At 60.7% G+C, this 16,847-nt stretch overlaps 1 protein-coding gene across 4 annotated transcripts; it reads left to right on the top strand.

Annotated features, from left to right (window-relative positions):
- Positions 1-4,414: 4,414 nt before the first annotated feature.
- On the top strand, positions 4,415-16,847 carry ZNF837 (zinc finger protein 837). Of its 4 annotated transcripts, none has more exons than XM_023586411.3 (2): positions 4,415-4,559; positions 11,950-16,847. In XM_023586411.3, the coding sequence occupies exon 2, from the start codon at positions 11,988-11,990 to the stop codon at positions 13,347-13,349; it is 1,362 nt and encodes a 453-aa protein (XP_023442179.1). In that variant the 5' UTR covers positions 4,415-4,559; positions 11,950-11,987; the 3' UTR covers positions 13,350-16,847. The 4 variants fall into 4 exon arrangements, 1 of the variants encoding a protein (XP_023442179.1); XR_002795391.2 differs by lacking the exon at positions 11,950-16,847 and adding an exon at positions 8,538-9,084 and having other exon boundaries at positions 4,456-4,559; XR_002795390.2 differs by lacking the exon at positions 11,950-16,847 and adding an exon at positions 6,584-9,084 and having other exon boundaries at positions 4,456-4,559.

Below are 16,847 nucleotides of genomic sequence, written 5' to 3'. Positions count from 1 at the left end.
AAGGAACGCGGGAAGCCGCGCAGGCCCGGAGATCACCGAGACGGTTGTCTTCCCGGCGCCCAGAGCAGCCCAGCAAGGGGCCTCTTAGGGCTTGACCCGGGACTCCCCGAACTTCCGGTCCAGGTGGGGCAGTGGCGGGGTGAAACTGTGTTCCGGAGCCGAGGGGGCGAAACGGCCGCTGTGGCCCCCCAGGGGGTCGGCTGTGGCTAACGGGGCGGCCGGCCTCCCCGAGGGCTGGCGAACGCTCCCGAGGAGCCTCCCGTTTTCCCGGTGGCACCCACAGCCCGGGCACCTCGTGGGAGGCTCCCCTGTGCTGTGTGTCGTGGGAGTCACCATGTTCCCTTGCCTCGCAGGGCAGGTGGGTTAGAAGGGGATTCTTTGACCCAGGCTGGATTTCCAGCGTGGGCGCTGGCCCCGATCCGGCTGCCTGGATTAAGACCTGGGATGTGGAGCTTTCCTGCCTGGGCCGCAGATACCCCATCTCTGAAGTGGGGATTTCACGGCATTGGGCTCATGGAGGTTTGTAAGCCCCTTGGGACAGAATCTGTGGTGGTGACCATGGATCTGCATTTAAAAGAGCTTGGACGCTAAAAGTTTGCGGATTTCTGAGGACCTAAACGCCAAGAATTTGACCCACACCTGGTTGCCAGGTTGTAAGCCACTTTGGGGCTGGCTTCCTCTCTTGACTCCGCTCACCATATCCCCTTCTGTACAATGGAAACAACTTGAGAACAAAATCAATCAACCATGTAACGTCCTCAATACAGGGCCTGTTGCCAGCTTCTTTTAGCTAGTTTGTAAAGGTCTGACTAACCTCTTCTTTGGAAACACACATGAATTTCACATTGACCTGAGTGATATGTGGCTGGAATCAGATTCTCCTACCCGGTCCCGGAACCCTTGTGATTAAGATGGTGCCTGCATACTGTAGATCCAGCTCTTTAACTGTGGTCTTGGTGAGGTCAGTGCCCCAAGTCTGAGGGCTGATGAGTGGGGCTCAAAAGAGGGGCAGGGGACTCCATGGCCAGTGGCCACACAGCAGACTTTGGAATCACATAGACACCCAAGTGTCTATACTTGCTTCTCACTGGCTGTGAGCTTGTGAAGTCACCCAACCTCTGGGGCCGCAGTTAATCTTCTGTAAAATGGTTTGTCCATTCAACAGACATTTATGGAACTCCACTGGGGTGCCAGGTCCCAGATGTGCTGCTCTAGCCATGCCCAGCCATTAGAGCCACCCCAGCAGAGGCTCTAGTTATTGTGGAGCTTTGTCTGAGTCCTGACCAGAGTCATGAACATAATAAAATGGTATTGGGTGGTTTGTTATTCAGGAATAAATAACCCAGAACAGACATTAGGACAAGGGTCAGAGTATTGTGACAGCAAAAATGTTATGCCTTCCAATTTTTTATCTTTTCCTTTCCCAAAGGTAATACCTAGTGGTAGGAAAAAATACAAGAAAGGCTCAGTCACAAAGATCTAAAGAGAGATGGCCCACAGCCCTCCCCCTCCGAGGGCCTCGAATACTTTGAATTGAATGCCAGAAATACTTCCCTCTGTGGCTCTGTTTTGCATCATGTTCCCACACCCTTCAGGGGCCTGCATGGGTTCTGGGGAGGGAGAAGCAGGAGACAGGGTCAGGTGAGTGGGGAGGATGCAGACAGTGATGGTGAAAGTGAAGACAGCAGGACTTGCTAAGTGACTGGCCCACTGACCCAGGCTTGGGGGGGCTGTCTTGGGGAGTGCAGTCACCCACCTGGTTTCCAGCCAGACACTTGGCAAGAGAGTCTGACCTGGATTTCTATAAGGCTCTTGCATGCCTGCAAGTTGAAGAGGCACATCTGAGCTCCACATGCTCCTCCTGTCCTGCGCCAGCCAGGCCCTCCATGTCTAAATCCTCAGGAGGGAATTAGCTCAGCTGGTGCAAGAGCATGGACGGAAGCCAGAGGCAGGCCAGGGACCCAGCCCAGCGGGTCAGCCTGGGGAACGGGAGATGGAGGGAGGACACCACATGTGAGCATGGTCAGGGGGTCAGAACTGGGGGAGAAGCCGGAGGGTGGAATATTAGTTGCCTATCACTGCTGTAACAAATCACAAACTTAGAGGCTTAAACTACATATGTGTATTATTTACAGTTCTGGAGGGCAGAAGACCAAAACCAAGGGGCTGACATCAAAGTGTTACCAGGGCTGGTTCCTTCTGGAGTTCTAGGAGAGAATCTGTTTCCTTACCTTTTCCAGCTGCTAGAAGTTGCCCGCATTCCTTGCCGGTGACCCTTTCCTTGACCTTCGAAGCCACAATGGCCCTTCTAGTCTTTCTCAAAATGCTGTCTCTTTGGATCTCTCTCCAGCTTCTGTTTTCCACTTAGAAGGACCTCTGTGATTACACTGGACCCACCCAGATAGGCCAGGATAATCCCCCCATCTAAAGACCCTTAATCACATCTGCACAATCCCTTTTGCCATGGGAGGTAACATCTTTGCAGTTTCCAGGAACAAGACATGGACATCCTTGGGGGCCAGTATTCTGCCTACCACAAGGTACATTAGACTCTAGGCTCTGATCACTGCAGCCCATCAGATGCACCAATGGCCACACAGGCCCTGGCCCTGGGGCTGGCTGTCACAGGAGGGCTGGCTTGGTCATGGTTTGTCAGAGGAGAAGTTTGGATGCGTGCCCAGGGCAGCTGCTGAGGTACATGGGCCAGAGGCCAGTGAGAGACCAGTGAGGGGGCAGGTGAAAGAAACAATGGGAGCTGAACCTGGAGAGGCAGGGAGGTGACCTCTGGCCACCTCGAATGCTGAGCTGGAAACCTGTTTCATTATCTGTCTCTCTTCCCATCCCTGCCCCCCTTTTCTTTTAAGCTTTCAAGACCCAGCTGCCCAGGGTGTCTCAGCTCTGGGGTTTACTTTCATGTTTCCTGATACCTTTTTTCCTTTTGGGAGTTGGCGGCTTCTCCATTTCTTACCCTGACTCTGAGTCTGCCCCAGGATGGATGGCTGGGCCTGAGAATCTGGACAGGGAGGAGTCCCTGAGGCTGCTGCTCAGGAGAGGCCCCAGGCAGAGCAGAGGCCCCTAGAAAGGACAGAGCTGGGAGGCCACCCTGCCTCTTCAGCTGCACCTCCACGTGACCCAGCATCTCTCTCCTAAAGCCCCCCCACATGAACAATGTGGGGAGGTGCTTCTCTGCCACTACCCTATGGGGTTCATGTAGGCAACAAGCCATGCAGATGTGGGGAGGGCACAAAGACCTGTGGACGGTACAGCCCCTACTTCTCCAAGCCCTAGCACCAGTGCTCAGCCAGTGCGAAAGCCTTCAACCCAGCTCTGACCTACAACTCCAGATAACTCCCTCTGGAGAGGCCCTCTGTGGACGGATAGCAGGACTATGTTTCCAGAGAGCTTAGAGCTCCTCAGCAGCAGTGCACACACTCACTTGTGAGAAGGCATGTGTGTCCAGATTGTGGCAAGGCCTTGTTGGGCACTAGAGGATTCATGGTGGTGAGAAGCCCCAGGGGTGCAGTGGAGGGCCTTCCAGTCCCACCTGGGCACCCTGAGTGTGTAGTAGCTCTAGGCCATGCCTGCACCAGCAGCTGCACTCTGGGGGAGAAGCTCTTTTGCTCTGACTGGGGCAAAGGCAAAGTCACAACTGGCTTGTGAGCCACCAGCGAACGCACTGATGAGTGGCCCTCCAGCCATAGTTGCAACCTCAGTGAGCACGAGGGGCTGAAGGCAGAACTGCAAAGCAAGCCGTTTGTTCCTGTACAGGGCGTTCAGTGTGGAGACACCTGAGGACAGAAAAGGGAGTGGGACAGCCCAGCCCCCGAGGGAGATGCAGCCCCAAATGCGCACAGTGCTGAGCGGTTAGCCAAATTTAATGTCTCTGTATGGGCCAGTATTCTTGAGGGCAGGAGCCACGGAATAGATGGGGACAAAATGCAGGTGACAAAAATAGATAGGAGGCCTGATCTACCCTTCTCCTACGCAGGAGCGCAAGCAGGGTCAGCAACACCTTTGCGGTTCTCAAACTGGGGAGCTTTAGATACTCAGATGCCTAGGCCCACCCTCTAGTAGCCAGAGCGCTCAGACGTCTAAAAGCTCCCAGGTGTTTCCCCAAAAAGATGTTCCACCAGAGCGAGGCTGGAAATGGGGCCAGACCTCCTAGAAACCTGACAGGGCGTCAAGCCAATCAATCACCGTTACGGCCAATCGTCCGCCTTGCCGGGAGAGGGAGGCGGACCCGAGGCGCGGGAGAGCCCCGCCCAACCAGGACGCCGTCTCCTTAGCGACACTGCGGGCTCCTATCCCATTTGGTGGGTGGAGACTGCGTGGTTGCCATGACAACCGGTGAGGCCTGTGATTGGCTTTTCCTTCAGCGATGGAGCGAGACGTGGCGGGACTACGCTTCCCAGCAGGCTTCGCGCGGGCTCCCGCCGGTCCTCGCGGCGGCCGCGACCTCTCAGTGCCGCGGCGGCCCTGAGGAGGCGGGAGCTAAGCTCCGCGCTGCGCACGGCGTGCAGGGCGGGGACCAGGGGACCCGCGCGGGCTGCCCGCAGCGAGTAAGTGGTATTCTGCGCGGACGCGCGACCCTAGCCCGCGGGGCGGGGCTTCCGGGCGCTGTGCGCGGCCACCGCCCCCGTCCCCTCCCCCTATGCGCGGGTCCGGGGCGGAGGGGCGACGCCGCAGGGCTTCCGGTCCTCCTGCCCGGGGTTCCGGGCGGGGAGGTGGAGAGCCCGAGGCTGGGCGCCGGGTCGGGGCTGGAGTGCGCCGGTCACGCCGCCGTGGCCGACAGGGGCCTCCCCGCTGCCTCTGGTCCCGCCTCCCACCTCTGCTCCCGTTCGCTTCCCCGCCACAGCCAGGGCGGCTGCTCCTCCAACTCCTGCTCGATGCCCCGTGCCGGAGAGGCCCGGAGAAGCCGCTCCCGACTTGGTGTTCTTCACGACCCTTTCTCTCTCAAAGCGTTTCGTTCACTGATCTCTACCCGTTTCCTGCGCTCCTCCACGCACCCACCAAGGAGCAGGGTCCGGCCCTGCCGTGTCTCCGGGACCTGGCGGGTGCATATGCTCGGCGAGTGTGGAAGCTCGCTTGTCCTCGAGCTCCTTGGTGCCGGTCCCTCGTAGGTGGAGGCGCAGTGGGGAGGACAGGCCCAGAAGGGAGCAGAGGCCGTTCCTTCTGCGCCCGGGGGACATCCTTCCCGCCCTCCTGTATGTTGGGCACTGTCTTTCCTAAGGGGTGTACAGTGGGTCTGTGTCCCCTGCACCAGTCGGTGGGGGTGAGCTTGGCCCGTGACTGGAGAGGTGGAGCTGCCCGGCTTGCTCCCATCGTGGGCCCTCAACACCTCAGAGCTGCCCGCCTTGACTTTGCTGCACACTCTCTGTGGCTCTCAAAGACATCACAGGAGGACGTTGAACCTCATTAACCCCCTTCCGGCACAAGGAGTGTATTCTCGCTGCTGGGCTAGGTGTTTCCCTCCACAGTCCTGCCGGTGACCACACTGCAGGAGTCGCTGCTGCTCGTGATTCAGCTCCCCGCCTCTGACAAATGAGCGAGTTTGAAATCCGGGGGTGCTCAGGGTGCCCCAGGTGTGAGGACATTTGGGTAGCACCAAGTACAGTAAAGTCACTCCCTCAGTGCTTCTACTGCCCCTGTGGCCCTCAAAGGATGACATATTCCTAGGCGTCCCTTTGGAGGCCATGGAAAGAGAAGGGTTCGTCTAGTGGCTTTTCTCTCCCAACCGTTGCCACGTTAAGTTAAAAAGCTTTCTGTCTAAGGTGGAAGATACTTCCTGCAGGGTGAGGTTTTCTCCTTCTGCCTCCATTTATTGATTAAACAAGCATTTATTGAGCACCTGCTGTGTAGCAGGCTCTGCGGTCCCTGCACTTTGGCATGTCTTTTCCTTTAACCCACGCGGAGATGTGACACCCCCACCCCCCACCCCCGGCAGCAGGTTTTTGCAGTGGGCAGACTGGTACTTCTATTTCCCTGGCACTGCTTGATCCGTGCTCCTCACTCCCTCCACAGCAGCAGCCCCAGTCCATCCCCTACTTCACACTAGCCCAGCCCTGCCCTGCACAGCAGTCAAGAGCCCACCCTCTTGCTGACCCCTGTCCGTGGGTCTCCGTGTCCTCCCTGGTGCCTTTCTTGCAGTCCACAGGCACTGCTGTGTCTCCCGTGTAGCCTGACGGTTCCAGGGTGGGGTCTGTCACCTGCCCTACTGTGCGCTGCCAGGGAGGCTGGAGAGAAAGAACAGGCTCGAGATGCCCCATCCGCCCACAGCAGAGCCTGCACAGGGTTTCTGCCTGCCGCTTCAGCTGCCCCCCAGGGCCGGCGCACACTCCGATTGTTTGTGGAGTGTCCACATCCTGGGCAGGTGGTTTCATCCCTTTGTGGATTTAATGAGCTGCCATGTGAGGAATCTGGCACGACCCCTAGTGAGCCCTTGGCAGCTGCCCGTTCTGGCTCCTGCGCCTGATGTGGACCCCACATGCAGAAGGGGGAGCAGGGGCAACAGGCTGGCTGAGTGTAGACGCTTCGGGGAGAAGCCCTTTGGGCTCAAAGCAGTCCCACCCCTGCTCCCACCCAGGTCCCTGTTTCAGGAGAGCGAGATTGAAGTGGACAGCGAAGGTTTCCTGTGGAGCTACTCAGGGGTCACCACTGGGTGTGAAGGTGCTTGGCCCCCTCTTTCCCAGGGTGGTGGGGTGGCTCTCCCCTCTACTTCAGGACTCCTGCCGCCTTCTGGCGGAGCCCTGAGGGTTTCCTTGCATAGCGTCGGTGTGCCGACTCCAGGAGAGCAGGGGCCTTGCCTGCCCTGTTGCCGGCGTGCAGGGTGTGGGAAGGGCCGGCATCCCCTCAGATGCCATCGTGCAAAGGGGCTCCTAACCAGCAGCCCTGACACCAATCCAGGAGGCAGTCACCATGGGGAAACTCCTGGGTCAGCAGGGCCAGTGAGGGGGCAGACAGAACCTTGGAGGGGGGGGTGAACCCTGAGCCTGGGTGAGGGTCAGGAGAGCTGGTGAGAGGGCGGGCACTTGGTCTTGGGGAACACCAGACCCAGGAGGGCCCTGAGCCAGGATGAGGCTCTTCTGGGCTGCACGGTTGGGAAGTGTCGGCCCCTTCCCTGGGTGGTGAGAGGCTGGGACACCGCGGTAGCAGCCCATGTGGACCCTTGGCCCAGCCCTCCCCTGCCAGCTCAGCGTTCATGAGGGGGACTGGGCTCCCAGCTGTGCTGCTGCTCGGAACATGAGCGCTGGGCGGTGCAGTTCCTCAGGGCTCAGCCTTGAACCCTCTAAGCCTTTCTCAGTCCCCTGCACCCTCAGAGGGGGTGCTGTGCACGGGGAAATCTTTCTGGGCCTGTGGCTTCGCTCCAAGTCGCTGCAGGGCCTGGAAGCCTGGGTCGTCCGTGCTGTGCCCAGCCTGCAGCCGGAAGCTTATCCCACTCGAGGGGGCAAGTGTGAGGAGACGCCGCCATGGGCCACAGCTGCCTCCTACCTGGGCAGTGCTGGGCAGCGGGCCCTCGTCGAAGCACATCAGCCATCGTCTCCCTGTACCCAGGGTCTCCAGACCTTGGCCCTGTCCCCGCGGCCCCTCCCTGACCCTCTAAAGGGCACATGACCCCGAGCAGTCATGTCTACCCTGCACCTCTCACATGGCCCCTTAAGGGCACTGGCCTCCTTCCCTGGGGCCAGCCCAGTCCTTAGGCCGCCCAGGCTCAGCCAGGCTGCTCCAGGTGTCTCTCCACCCTGGGGCATGTGTGGCCTCTGTTCCCTGGAATCAGGAGGTCACGCTGGGCACCTGGCATGGGCCCTGCCTTGCTGCCAGCTGTTGCGCAGCCGGGGGCATGAGGCCAGCCATGTTCCCTGGAAGCCTTGGACGGGAGAGTGGCAGGTATTTGGCACACTGACCACAGCTGTGGCCACCCTGGAATGACCTCACTGGAGAACCCGGTGGGCACCTGGCATGGAAGCCCCGGTCCCCCCAGGGCCGGGCCAGAGGCCCAGCCGACTGGTGACAGCCCTCTCCTGCCCGCCAGCACTTGGTGGGATGCCCCTTCCCTAGGGCCGGGGCTGCAGTTGCATGGGGGTTTGTGGTGGGGCGCCTCTTCCCATGAGTGGCTGTCAGGGCCCCTGGGGGTTGCTGCTGTAGGAGGGTCAGGGTCCCATGCTGGTGCTGTGGCAGGCTGGACCTGAGCCTGACAGTGCCCTCGCAGTGGGTCCTGCGGGTTTCTAGGACCACGCACTTGGCCTCCTGTGGGGTCTCTGCAAAGCCTGTGGTGCCAGACGGGGTGAGACTGGGGGGTGGGTGCAGCCCCCGCCTATGGGAGGTAGGAGCCGGTGCCATGGACGGCGGGTGCCAGGGGCTGCCTGGGCGAGGAGCATGGGGCCTCGTGCCAGGCAGAGCTGAGCGGGAGTCCCTTCCCGTGTCCTACCTGGTTCCTCCCGAGCCAGCGTTTCCTGCCCATTAACGGTGACTGTGGTGCCTGGATGTGACCCCATGAGGCTTCTGCCCTCACCCTGCATGGAGCCCACTCTACCCCGCAGGCGCATCCACTGCCGCAGGAATTCGCAGGAAGAGTCTTCGTCTGGACCCACGATCCTGATGGGGTCGTTAAGAGGCGCCTGTTGAGGAGAAACCTGAGCCCTGGGGAGAAGGCAACAACTGAGCGCACATTTTGGCTGTGCGAGAAGTTAACTTTCTTGTACCTAGTAATTTTGGAGAGCCTTGCTTTTCTCATCCCAAAAGTGCTGTTTAGGAAACACACGTATACTTCTGCCCAGCGCTGCCCCTGCGCCACAGCCCAGATGGCGCCTTGGGTGCTGCAGGGCGAGCCCAGGCTGCCCCAGCACGGAAGCCCAGTAGGATCGCCTCATGCTGTGCTTGGAATGTAATTTGTGTAACAAAATCCACCTCTTTAAAGTTCAGCAGTTTTATATTCACTGTTTTCTGCAACCGGCACCATCACCTCTTCTAATTCGAGAACAGGAGCAATCACTCCCCACTCGCCAACCCAGCCCTCGGCGTGCTCCCCTGCTTCCTGCTGTGGTTCTGCCTACCCTGGACATTTCCTATAAATGGAGTCATACAACATGTGGTCTTTGTGTCTAGCTTCTTTCACTGACCATGTTCTCAAGGTTCATCCGTGTGAAGTAGATCAGAACTTTATTCTTTTCTAATGGCTGAATAATACTACGTTGTGTGGACATACCTTGTTTCTCCACCTATTGACGGACATTTGGGTTTTTCTGCTCTTTGGCTATTATGAATCATGCTTCTCTGACATTTATGTACAGGTTTTATGTGGACATATGTTTTCATTTTTCTTGGGCACATACTTAGGAGTGGAATTGCTAGGCCATACATAACTATGTTTAATTTTCTGAGGAACTGCTACACTTTTCCCACAGTGGCCATCTGTTGTTACATCCCACCAGCAGGGTGTGCCTTCTGCCCTTGCCTGTCCCCACCAGGCCTACCTGGCCTGTCCTTGTCAGGGAAAACTCTGCTTTTAAAATGCCTCCAGCATCCGAGCGGGCATTGCCCCAGACGAGGTTAAGGAGCTCACCTGCAGCTGGGGTGCCCAGGACCCCCCAGCTCGTCTAGTTTATTCACAGAGCACCGCATTCTAGAGAAAGCACCTCCCTGGCCCCTCCTTCCAGCCCTGGGTACAGTGTTTGCTGTGGGTAGATTCCACACTGGGTAGAGTCCACACTGGGGCTGCCGGACTGGCAGGTGGGTGTCGTCCTGCTGCTGGACTGGGGAAGGTGCCCAGTGTCTGAGGGTGACAGAGTAACAAGGTGCAGCAGTGTCCAGCGACAGCTACCTGCAGAGAATGTCCTCAGACTCAACCTCTCGAGCGCTTGGGGGACGGGGTCCTCACACTAGCATTCATGGAGAGATGTTCTCTTGCCCCCACCAGCTCATGTGCCAATGGGTCTCTGCCAGGACACACCCAGGCATGGGATGGCGACGTGACACCTTTCAGTGTCACCCAGATGTCCTCATACTCGGAGAAGCCCCTCACACCAGGGACTCTGCACTCACCTCCTCGGATCTCCAGCTCCAGCCAACTCATTTGTAGGTGAAAAACTGAGGCACAAAGCAGATTTTCATGGCAGGAACCACTTAGTCTCAATCATTGGTGCCCATAGGAGAGAGAACAAGCCAGGACAGGTGCCCTGTGGTCCTAGATGTGGCCCCACCTTTCTGGCCTGAAAGTGGACAGGAGGGTTTAACGATCACCTGGGTGACTGGGGAAGGGCTTACGAGGAGCCTCAGGTAGCGTGGAGTTCCCTCTGGAGCCATCCGTGTTGCCCCCTTGCTTCTTGGGCATGCCTGGCACCAGCCTCTGGCTGAGCATGTGACCAGACAGCACCCCAAGCTCCCCAAGCCCAGGGGAGCAGTTTCTGCCCTTCATGATCTTCAGGAACTGTCCAGCGCCTGCACGTTTGGCTTTGACCCTTCCGTGCATTTAATTTCCACTCAGAACCATTTGCTCCCAGAGTGCTGGCCAATGCATTTCTGCCACTAGTCCACAGTGTCCAGTGGCTCGAGCGACCTTCGCTGAAAGGGCAGCATGGTTTGGGTGTCTTTCAGTTCCCAGGGCACTTATTGCAGGCTGCCAGGTGGCTGGGTGCAACTGCTTGTTAGAGATTTGCAAAAATGGTGGAAAAGTGACAATTTTCTCAGGAGAATTAGAGCAAGTGACCTAAGTAAATAAAGCCAGATTTCCAGAATGTTTGGGAAAGGGATATCTTCCTTAAGCAGAAAAGGGGACAAGGCAAGCAGGAGAAGGGCCTCGTGCCAGCGAGGTGCTCTGCGGTGCTAGTGCAGGAACCCCTCCTGCTGGCTGCCGGCTCTCCAGGCTGCAGGGCTGGCTGGACAGCTGCTCCCTTGTGCTGGGGCAGAAACTGGAGCAAACCTCATTCTTTCCCATGGGCTTAGAGGCCCGTTCCCCGAGTCTCACAGGAGGCAGGGATTAGCTGAGTGGTGCTCCAGTTCTTTATCCTCCTGCTGCTCCTCTGTTTTCAGCCGGGCACTGGGCTGCTTGTGTCTGAGATGAGCGTGTCTGTGTGCTTCTTCCATTGTGTGTATTAATTAAGGCCTGAACTCACGCCGACATGCTGTGTCTCTGGCGCGGTGGCTTGTTCTGGCCTTCCCTGGAGAGGGAGGCTGACCATGGGCTACCCGGATGGGCTCTAACCATCCTCACATGGGTCCTCGAGTCAGGGAGGGCGAGGTGAGGGTGGGGGCAGAGCCCAAGAGATCTGAAGACATGCCGTTGCTGGCCTTGAAGGTGGGGGGATGTGGGCACCTCTGGAAGCTGGAAAGCCCGGAAAAGGGCTTTTCTCTGAGACTCCAGGAGGAACACAGTCCTGCAGAAGCTGACTCAGGGCTTCTGACCTCCTGGGCTGGCCCAAAATGTGTGTTGTCTTAAGCCACCAAATTTGTGGTTGTTACAGAAGCAATGGGAAACCAATAAAACCACAGTGGAATGTGTAAGTAGTAACAGCAGGCACTGGGCCTTCCCAGTGTGTCACAAGTGCTGTGGCACTGCCCACGTGCGCAGGCCACGGCCCCTTGGAGAGGCGGGGTGGGGGCTCTGGGCCTGGTCCTCCCAGCCTCACCTAGGAAGAACGTGTTGGCTGCGGCTCGGGGAGGGGCCGGGCGGCAGCAGGGAGCCAGGAGGGTCCAAGCGCAGTGAGGGAGGCAGGCTGTGGCCAGTGGCAGCTGAGTGCTGGGGGCACCGCGGTGGCCCTACTACTGCTGTGGACTGGGGCAGCCCAGGTGGGACAGGAAGGCCCCAGCTCCTGTGCTCGCACCTGCACCCTCCTCCAGGCAGGGACAGCCCCCGCCCCCCCAAGCACCAGAGGTCAGCTCCCCTCCTTTGGGTCAGCTCTCCCCGTCTCACCTCCCAGGACTGCCAACCTCCCCATTTCTCATCTGTTCTTCCAGATCCAGCCACCGGAGCTCTGGTCGGGGTTGGCCGCAGGATGGAGGCTCGGCAGGGAGGATTCCCCGAGGCTCGCCTGGGAGCCACCAGAGGTCCAGAGGACCCCGGAACAGAGCGGAGGCCCCTCGCAGAGGGCAGCGCCCGGAGGTGCTCATCTGAGGAGGGAGACCTGCGTGGAGCGGCGGCTGGCTGCGGGACGACTCCACCACCAGGGGCTGGTGCCCCGGGCTGCGGCCTCTGCGGGAGCCCCGCGGCGGGAGCCCAGAGCGCGGGCGCTGGAGCCGCCTCCTCTCCAGACCAGGGCCCGCCCCAGGCGCCACACACTGAGGAGGGCCCCTGTCTGTGCCCCGCGGGTACCAGAGCCTCCAGCCGGGGCTCCTGCCCGGCGTGGCGCCGCAAGGACCCCGCAGGGGAGGAGCCCCCTGTGTGTGGCCGCTGTGGCGGCCGGGCGTCTTCCTGGGGCTGCCCGCGGGCCCAGCAGTGCCGAGACCCCGCCGCGGACGACAGGCCGTGCGACCAAGGGGCGGGCACGCAGACCTTACCGGGCACCCAGCGGCGGAGCCCCTCGGTGGGGCCGCTCCCCACGTGCACACAGCCACAGGCCGGCCAGGGTCCCCCGCCGGGCCCCGAGCGCGCCCCCGCGCCCCCAGCCCAGCGGCTGTACGCGTGTGCCGAGTGCGGCAAGGCCTTCGCGCGCACCTCCAGCCTGCTGCAGCACGAGCGCATCCACACCGGCGAGAGGCCCTACGCGTGCGCCGAGTGCGGCCGCGCCTTCGTGCGCTGCTCCGGCCTCCACCGCCATCAGAAGACGCACTCGGCTGCGCGGCCCCGGAGGAGCTGCCTGCGTGGGCGCCCGGGGCCCCGGCGGGAGGCCGCGGCGGGAGCCAAGCCGTACGCGTGCGCCGAGTGCGCCCAGGCCTTCGGTCTGTTCTCGCACCTCGTGGAGCACCGGCGCGTGCACACGGGCGAGAAGCCGTACGCGTGCCCCGAGTGCGGCAAGGCCTTCAACCAGCGCTCCAACCTGAGCCGGCACCGGCGCACGCACAGCAGCGCCAAGCCCTACGCCTGCGCGCTGTGCGAGAAGGCCTTCAAGGGCCGCTCGGGGCTGCTGCAGCACCAGCGCGCGCACACCGGCGAGCGGCCCTACAGCTGCCCCGAGTGCGGCAAGGCCTTCCGCGGCTGCTCCGAGCTGCGCCAGCACGAGCGCCTGCACTCGGGCGAGAAGCCCTACATCTGCCGCGATTGCGGCCAGGCTTTCGTGCGCAACTGCAGCCTGGTGCGCCACCGGCGCACGCACACGGGCGAGCGGCCCTACGCCTGCAGCCAGTGCGGCCGCGCCTTCAGCCAGCGCTCCAACCTCAACGAGCACCAGAAGCGGCACGCGGGCCGCGCAGCGCGCTGAGCCCGCATTTGTGGCCTTGATTAAGCCTCGCTCTGTCGGCACAGCGGCCACTGGGCCCTGCGCGTGGCCCTTGCTGCAGAGGGTGCACGCCATGTCTCTAGACCAAGCACGTGGTCCCAGCCTGCGTGTCCACCGCCCGGAGGTGGATATTTTTGTACGCTTTGGTACTGGGAAGCGGCGTGAAGTGACTCCGTGGGCCCGGCCAGCGAGTGGGGGAGGCAGGGCTTGGACCCAGGACCTCTCACTGCCGTTCCTGCCGCTGCAGTGGCCTGCGGTGGCTGCCAGGCCCCAGGCAGCCACCGGCGGAAAGGGGATGGGATGCCAGGCCCCACGCCGAACTTGCTGTGTGACCTTGATTAGCTCACATCACCTCTCTGTGCCAGGTGCTGTCCCAGCAAAGTGGGACAATGACAGCCTGGGGGGGAGCAGTATGGCACGTGCTTGTTCAGTGCCCTGCGCCCCCTGTGTGTCCTTGGCCTGGTTTCCAACCTCGTCCCCCAGGGCCCCTTGTCCCTGGGCGCCTTGTCCCTGGGGACGCCTCATGCCCAGTGCCCCTGGCTCTGGTTTCATCCTGTCCCAGTTCTGCCTTCTCTGCGAGCCCTGCAGGCTGTGGGCCAGGGTGGGCACTGGTGGTGGTCCTGGGGTGCGCAGCGTGCCCTGCCATGTGTTCCTGCGTAAGTGCTGGCTGGACGGACAGTGGGTTGGGGAAAGACCTTGCCACTGGCGGTGGGGGCAGGGGTGGGTCTCTGCGGGTGGCACCTGCCTCACCTGTCACCATGCCCAGCCCCTCTTCCCAGGGCCCCAGGCGCAGTTTCCGGCTGGCAGGGCTTGCCTTACCTCGACCTCTTGAGCCCCAAGCCCAGCGGTGCAGAACTGCGCTCCGGTCTCCCTGCCCAGCTGTCCCACCTCCTCTCTGACTCCGAGGACCCCCTCCAGCCTCCAACTCCTTGGGCAGGAAACCAGGGTGGAGTCCCAGTGCCTCCCACCTCCACTCCCACATCTGGTCCTGGGGCTCCACCCTCAGGTGGACGGAGTCCCACGTCTTACCCTCCCCCAACCCCAGGCCAGCTGTCTATCAGGGACCAGGGCAGGGCCCCAGGCTCTAGTCACCGCCCTGGCCATCCCGGCGCCTGTAAAGAGCTGAGCTGATCGTGGCCGTCCTCTACTTCCCTGTCAGAATAAGGGGTCGGGTGGTCGCCGTGTCCTTCAAGTCCCTGCAGGCCGGACCCGGCCACCCGCCTCGTCCCCTTCCTCATGCCCTCACCCCACCCTCACGCCCCCTGCCCCCCATCATCTCCACCCTCATGTCCCCTGCCCCCGGCCTCGCTGCCGTCCTGCTGCAGCCCTTCTGTTTAGACAGGCCGGCCCCCACCCCAAGCTAGGTTTGGACGTCGAGACTGACCATGCGACTAGAGCAAAGTGCATGTGAAAGGGGCGATGGCATAGCAGGGCTCCTTGGCGAGCACAGAGCAGGCCATCCAGGGCGGTCTCAAACAGCTTGAAAACAGGGAAGTGGGCTGTGTGGGGTCTTGTGGCGGCAGGACGCGGGCTGCAGCACCGGGGGCAGGCTCCAGGAGTCCTAACCGGCTTGCCCAGGTGTGGACGAATGTACCGTGGGGAAAAGGGAGCAGGCGGTTCGAAGATGTCAGCAGTCAAGCGCCAGTACGTGGGTCAGACTTGGTTCCATGAAGGCTCATCAGGCACCCTCGTGCCTCTGCCTTTGCACGAGCCGTGCTTGTCCCCCACCGCCTGGTTTGTTCGTGCACCTTCTTCAGGTCTCCCTGCCCAAACACCACCTCCTCTGAGAGGCTCTTGCTGACCACCCCGTCCCCCCACACCCTGTATGTGACCTTTTGTTTCCTCCCTACAGCCCCCGCCTTGCCCCTCCCACCAGCTGAGCATGTGGTCCCAGCACTTAAGATGCTTGAGACAGAGGGCTCTGGGAACTTGTCACCACGAGGGAGCTTGGCACACTTCACACCACTCGGTTTTACATGTGCCCAGAGTCGAGGAGAGGCCTGGCCAGTCGGCTCCAGCTCGGGGTCTCGTGGGGCCGCAGCCGAGCTGTCAGTGAGGACGGTGGCTGCCGGGGGCTGTGGAACGGGGGCATCTGCTTCCCAGGGGCGGCTCCAGTGTCCCGGCAGTGGGCGGCTGGCTTCCCATAGGGAGTGTCGGGAGAGCTGGTGGAAGCCCCGCCGCTGCCCGTGGCCTCGTCACGGAGGTGACACACTTTTGCTTCTCAACATTCTGCCCTTAGCAGCCAGTCGGTAAGTCTTGCTGACCCTCAAGGGAGTGCTCCTGTGAAGAGAAGTGTAAAAAAACACGTGCGGACGTATTTTAACTCCGGCTCACCCTTCCTCCTGTGGCACAAGCACACCTCCGTCTCGGAGGACAGTCACGCGGGGACTCCTGCCATCCACCCGCCCCCAAGGCGGGCATCCCCCCTGGCGCTTCGCCTCTCTTTACCTGGACCATGGCCTCGGCGTCCCCTCCCAGCTGCCGTGCCTGTGTCTGTCTTCACACGCTCCATCCTGTTACCAACTAGAGGATTCTGGCTGACGAGAGCTCCTGGCCGCGCCAGGGAGGTGGCTTCCGTCTGCTCGGCAGCTCACGCTCCCTGGCCCCGGCCAGGGCCAGCCCGAGTGGACAGAGGACGCCTTCCCCACTGCCAGCCCCTCCTCCTGGCTCCGTCTCCAAGGCCAGCAGTCGGTGTCCTCGGCAGCCAGGTTCTCCAGCTTAGCAGTAAGGCATGAAGACGCCAGGAGGGTCATGTCAGAGCGTAGAGCCTTGCAGGCACACCTGCCGGAGTTGTGCAAAGAAAGGAGACCTGGCGCCCCCTGTGGTGGGGAAGCGCTGGGGTCTTTCCCAGCTGGTGACACCATCCAGGGGACAAGCAGGACTCCTGTGGCCTGGTAGACAGAGCGACGCCCCGCCCCCACTGCCTGGGAATCCTCGGCCCCTGGAAGGAGTCACCCTCAGGCCCTGGGGCTCTTCTGGCCACCCTGAAACTCAAAGGCCCTCTTGGGTCTCACCTCCAAGACAAGCTCAGAGGAAGCCTGGTGGCTTCTGCCTTGCTCTGCCTGCACCCACTCGGGGGAAGCCATGTCACAAGACCATTTGCCACCAGATTATTTTGTTTTGGTATTAAAATGTTCAGCTCTTTGTGACAGTCATATCTCTGTACTTCTTCTCAAAGCTTCTTCCTTCCCTCCTAGCCCTGCTCCCTGCCCCCCAACATCCAGAATCTCAAAACAAAAAAAAACCCTCTTTGTAGGAATATCACATGCAGACAAGTGCCCCTGGTGCAATGCAGAGCTCCGTGAGGCTTCCTGCTGTGTGCTGGGCTCCTTGGCCAAGGAAGAAGGCATTTCCAGCAGCTACATCCCCTCGCTCCCTCCCATCCATCTCCCACCCAGCAATAGCCACCATCCTGACTTCCAATGCCATAAATTCACTTTGTCTTTTTTTGAACTTATAAAAATGGAGTCCTACACTGTT

This window comes from Dasypus novemcinctus, chromosome 18 (genome assembly GCF_030445035.2).
Source record: "Dasypus novemcinctus isolate mDasNov1 chromosome 18, mDasNov1.1.hap2, whole genome shotgun sequence".
NCBI classification, from domain to species: domain Eukaryota; kingdom Metazoa; phylum Chordata; class Mammalia; order Cingulata; family Dasypodidae; genus Dasypus; species Dasypus novemcinctus.
This window is presented reverse-complemented; position numbering and strand designations above follow the sequence as displayed.

What these genes read in the sequence shown, in the direction of transcription:
- ZNF837 (XM_023586411.3), top strand. Translation starts at nt 11,988, where the DNA reads ATGGAGGCTCGGCAGGGAGGATTCCCCGAGGCTCGCCTGGGAGCCACC.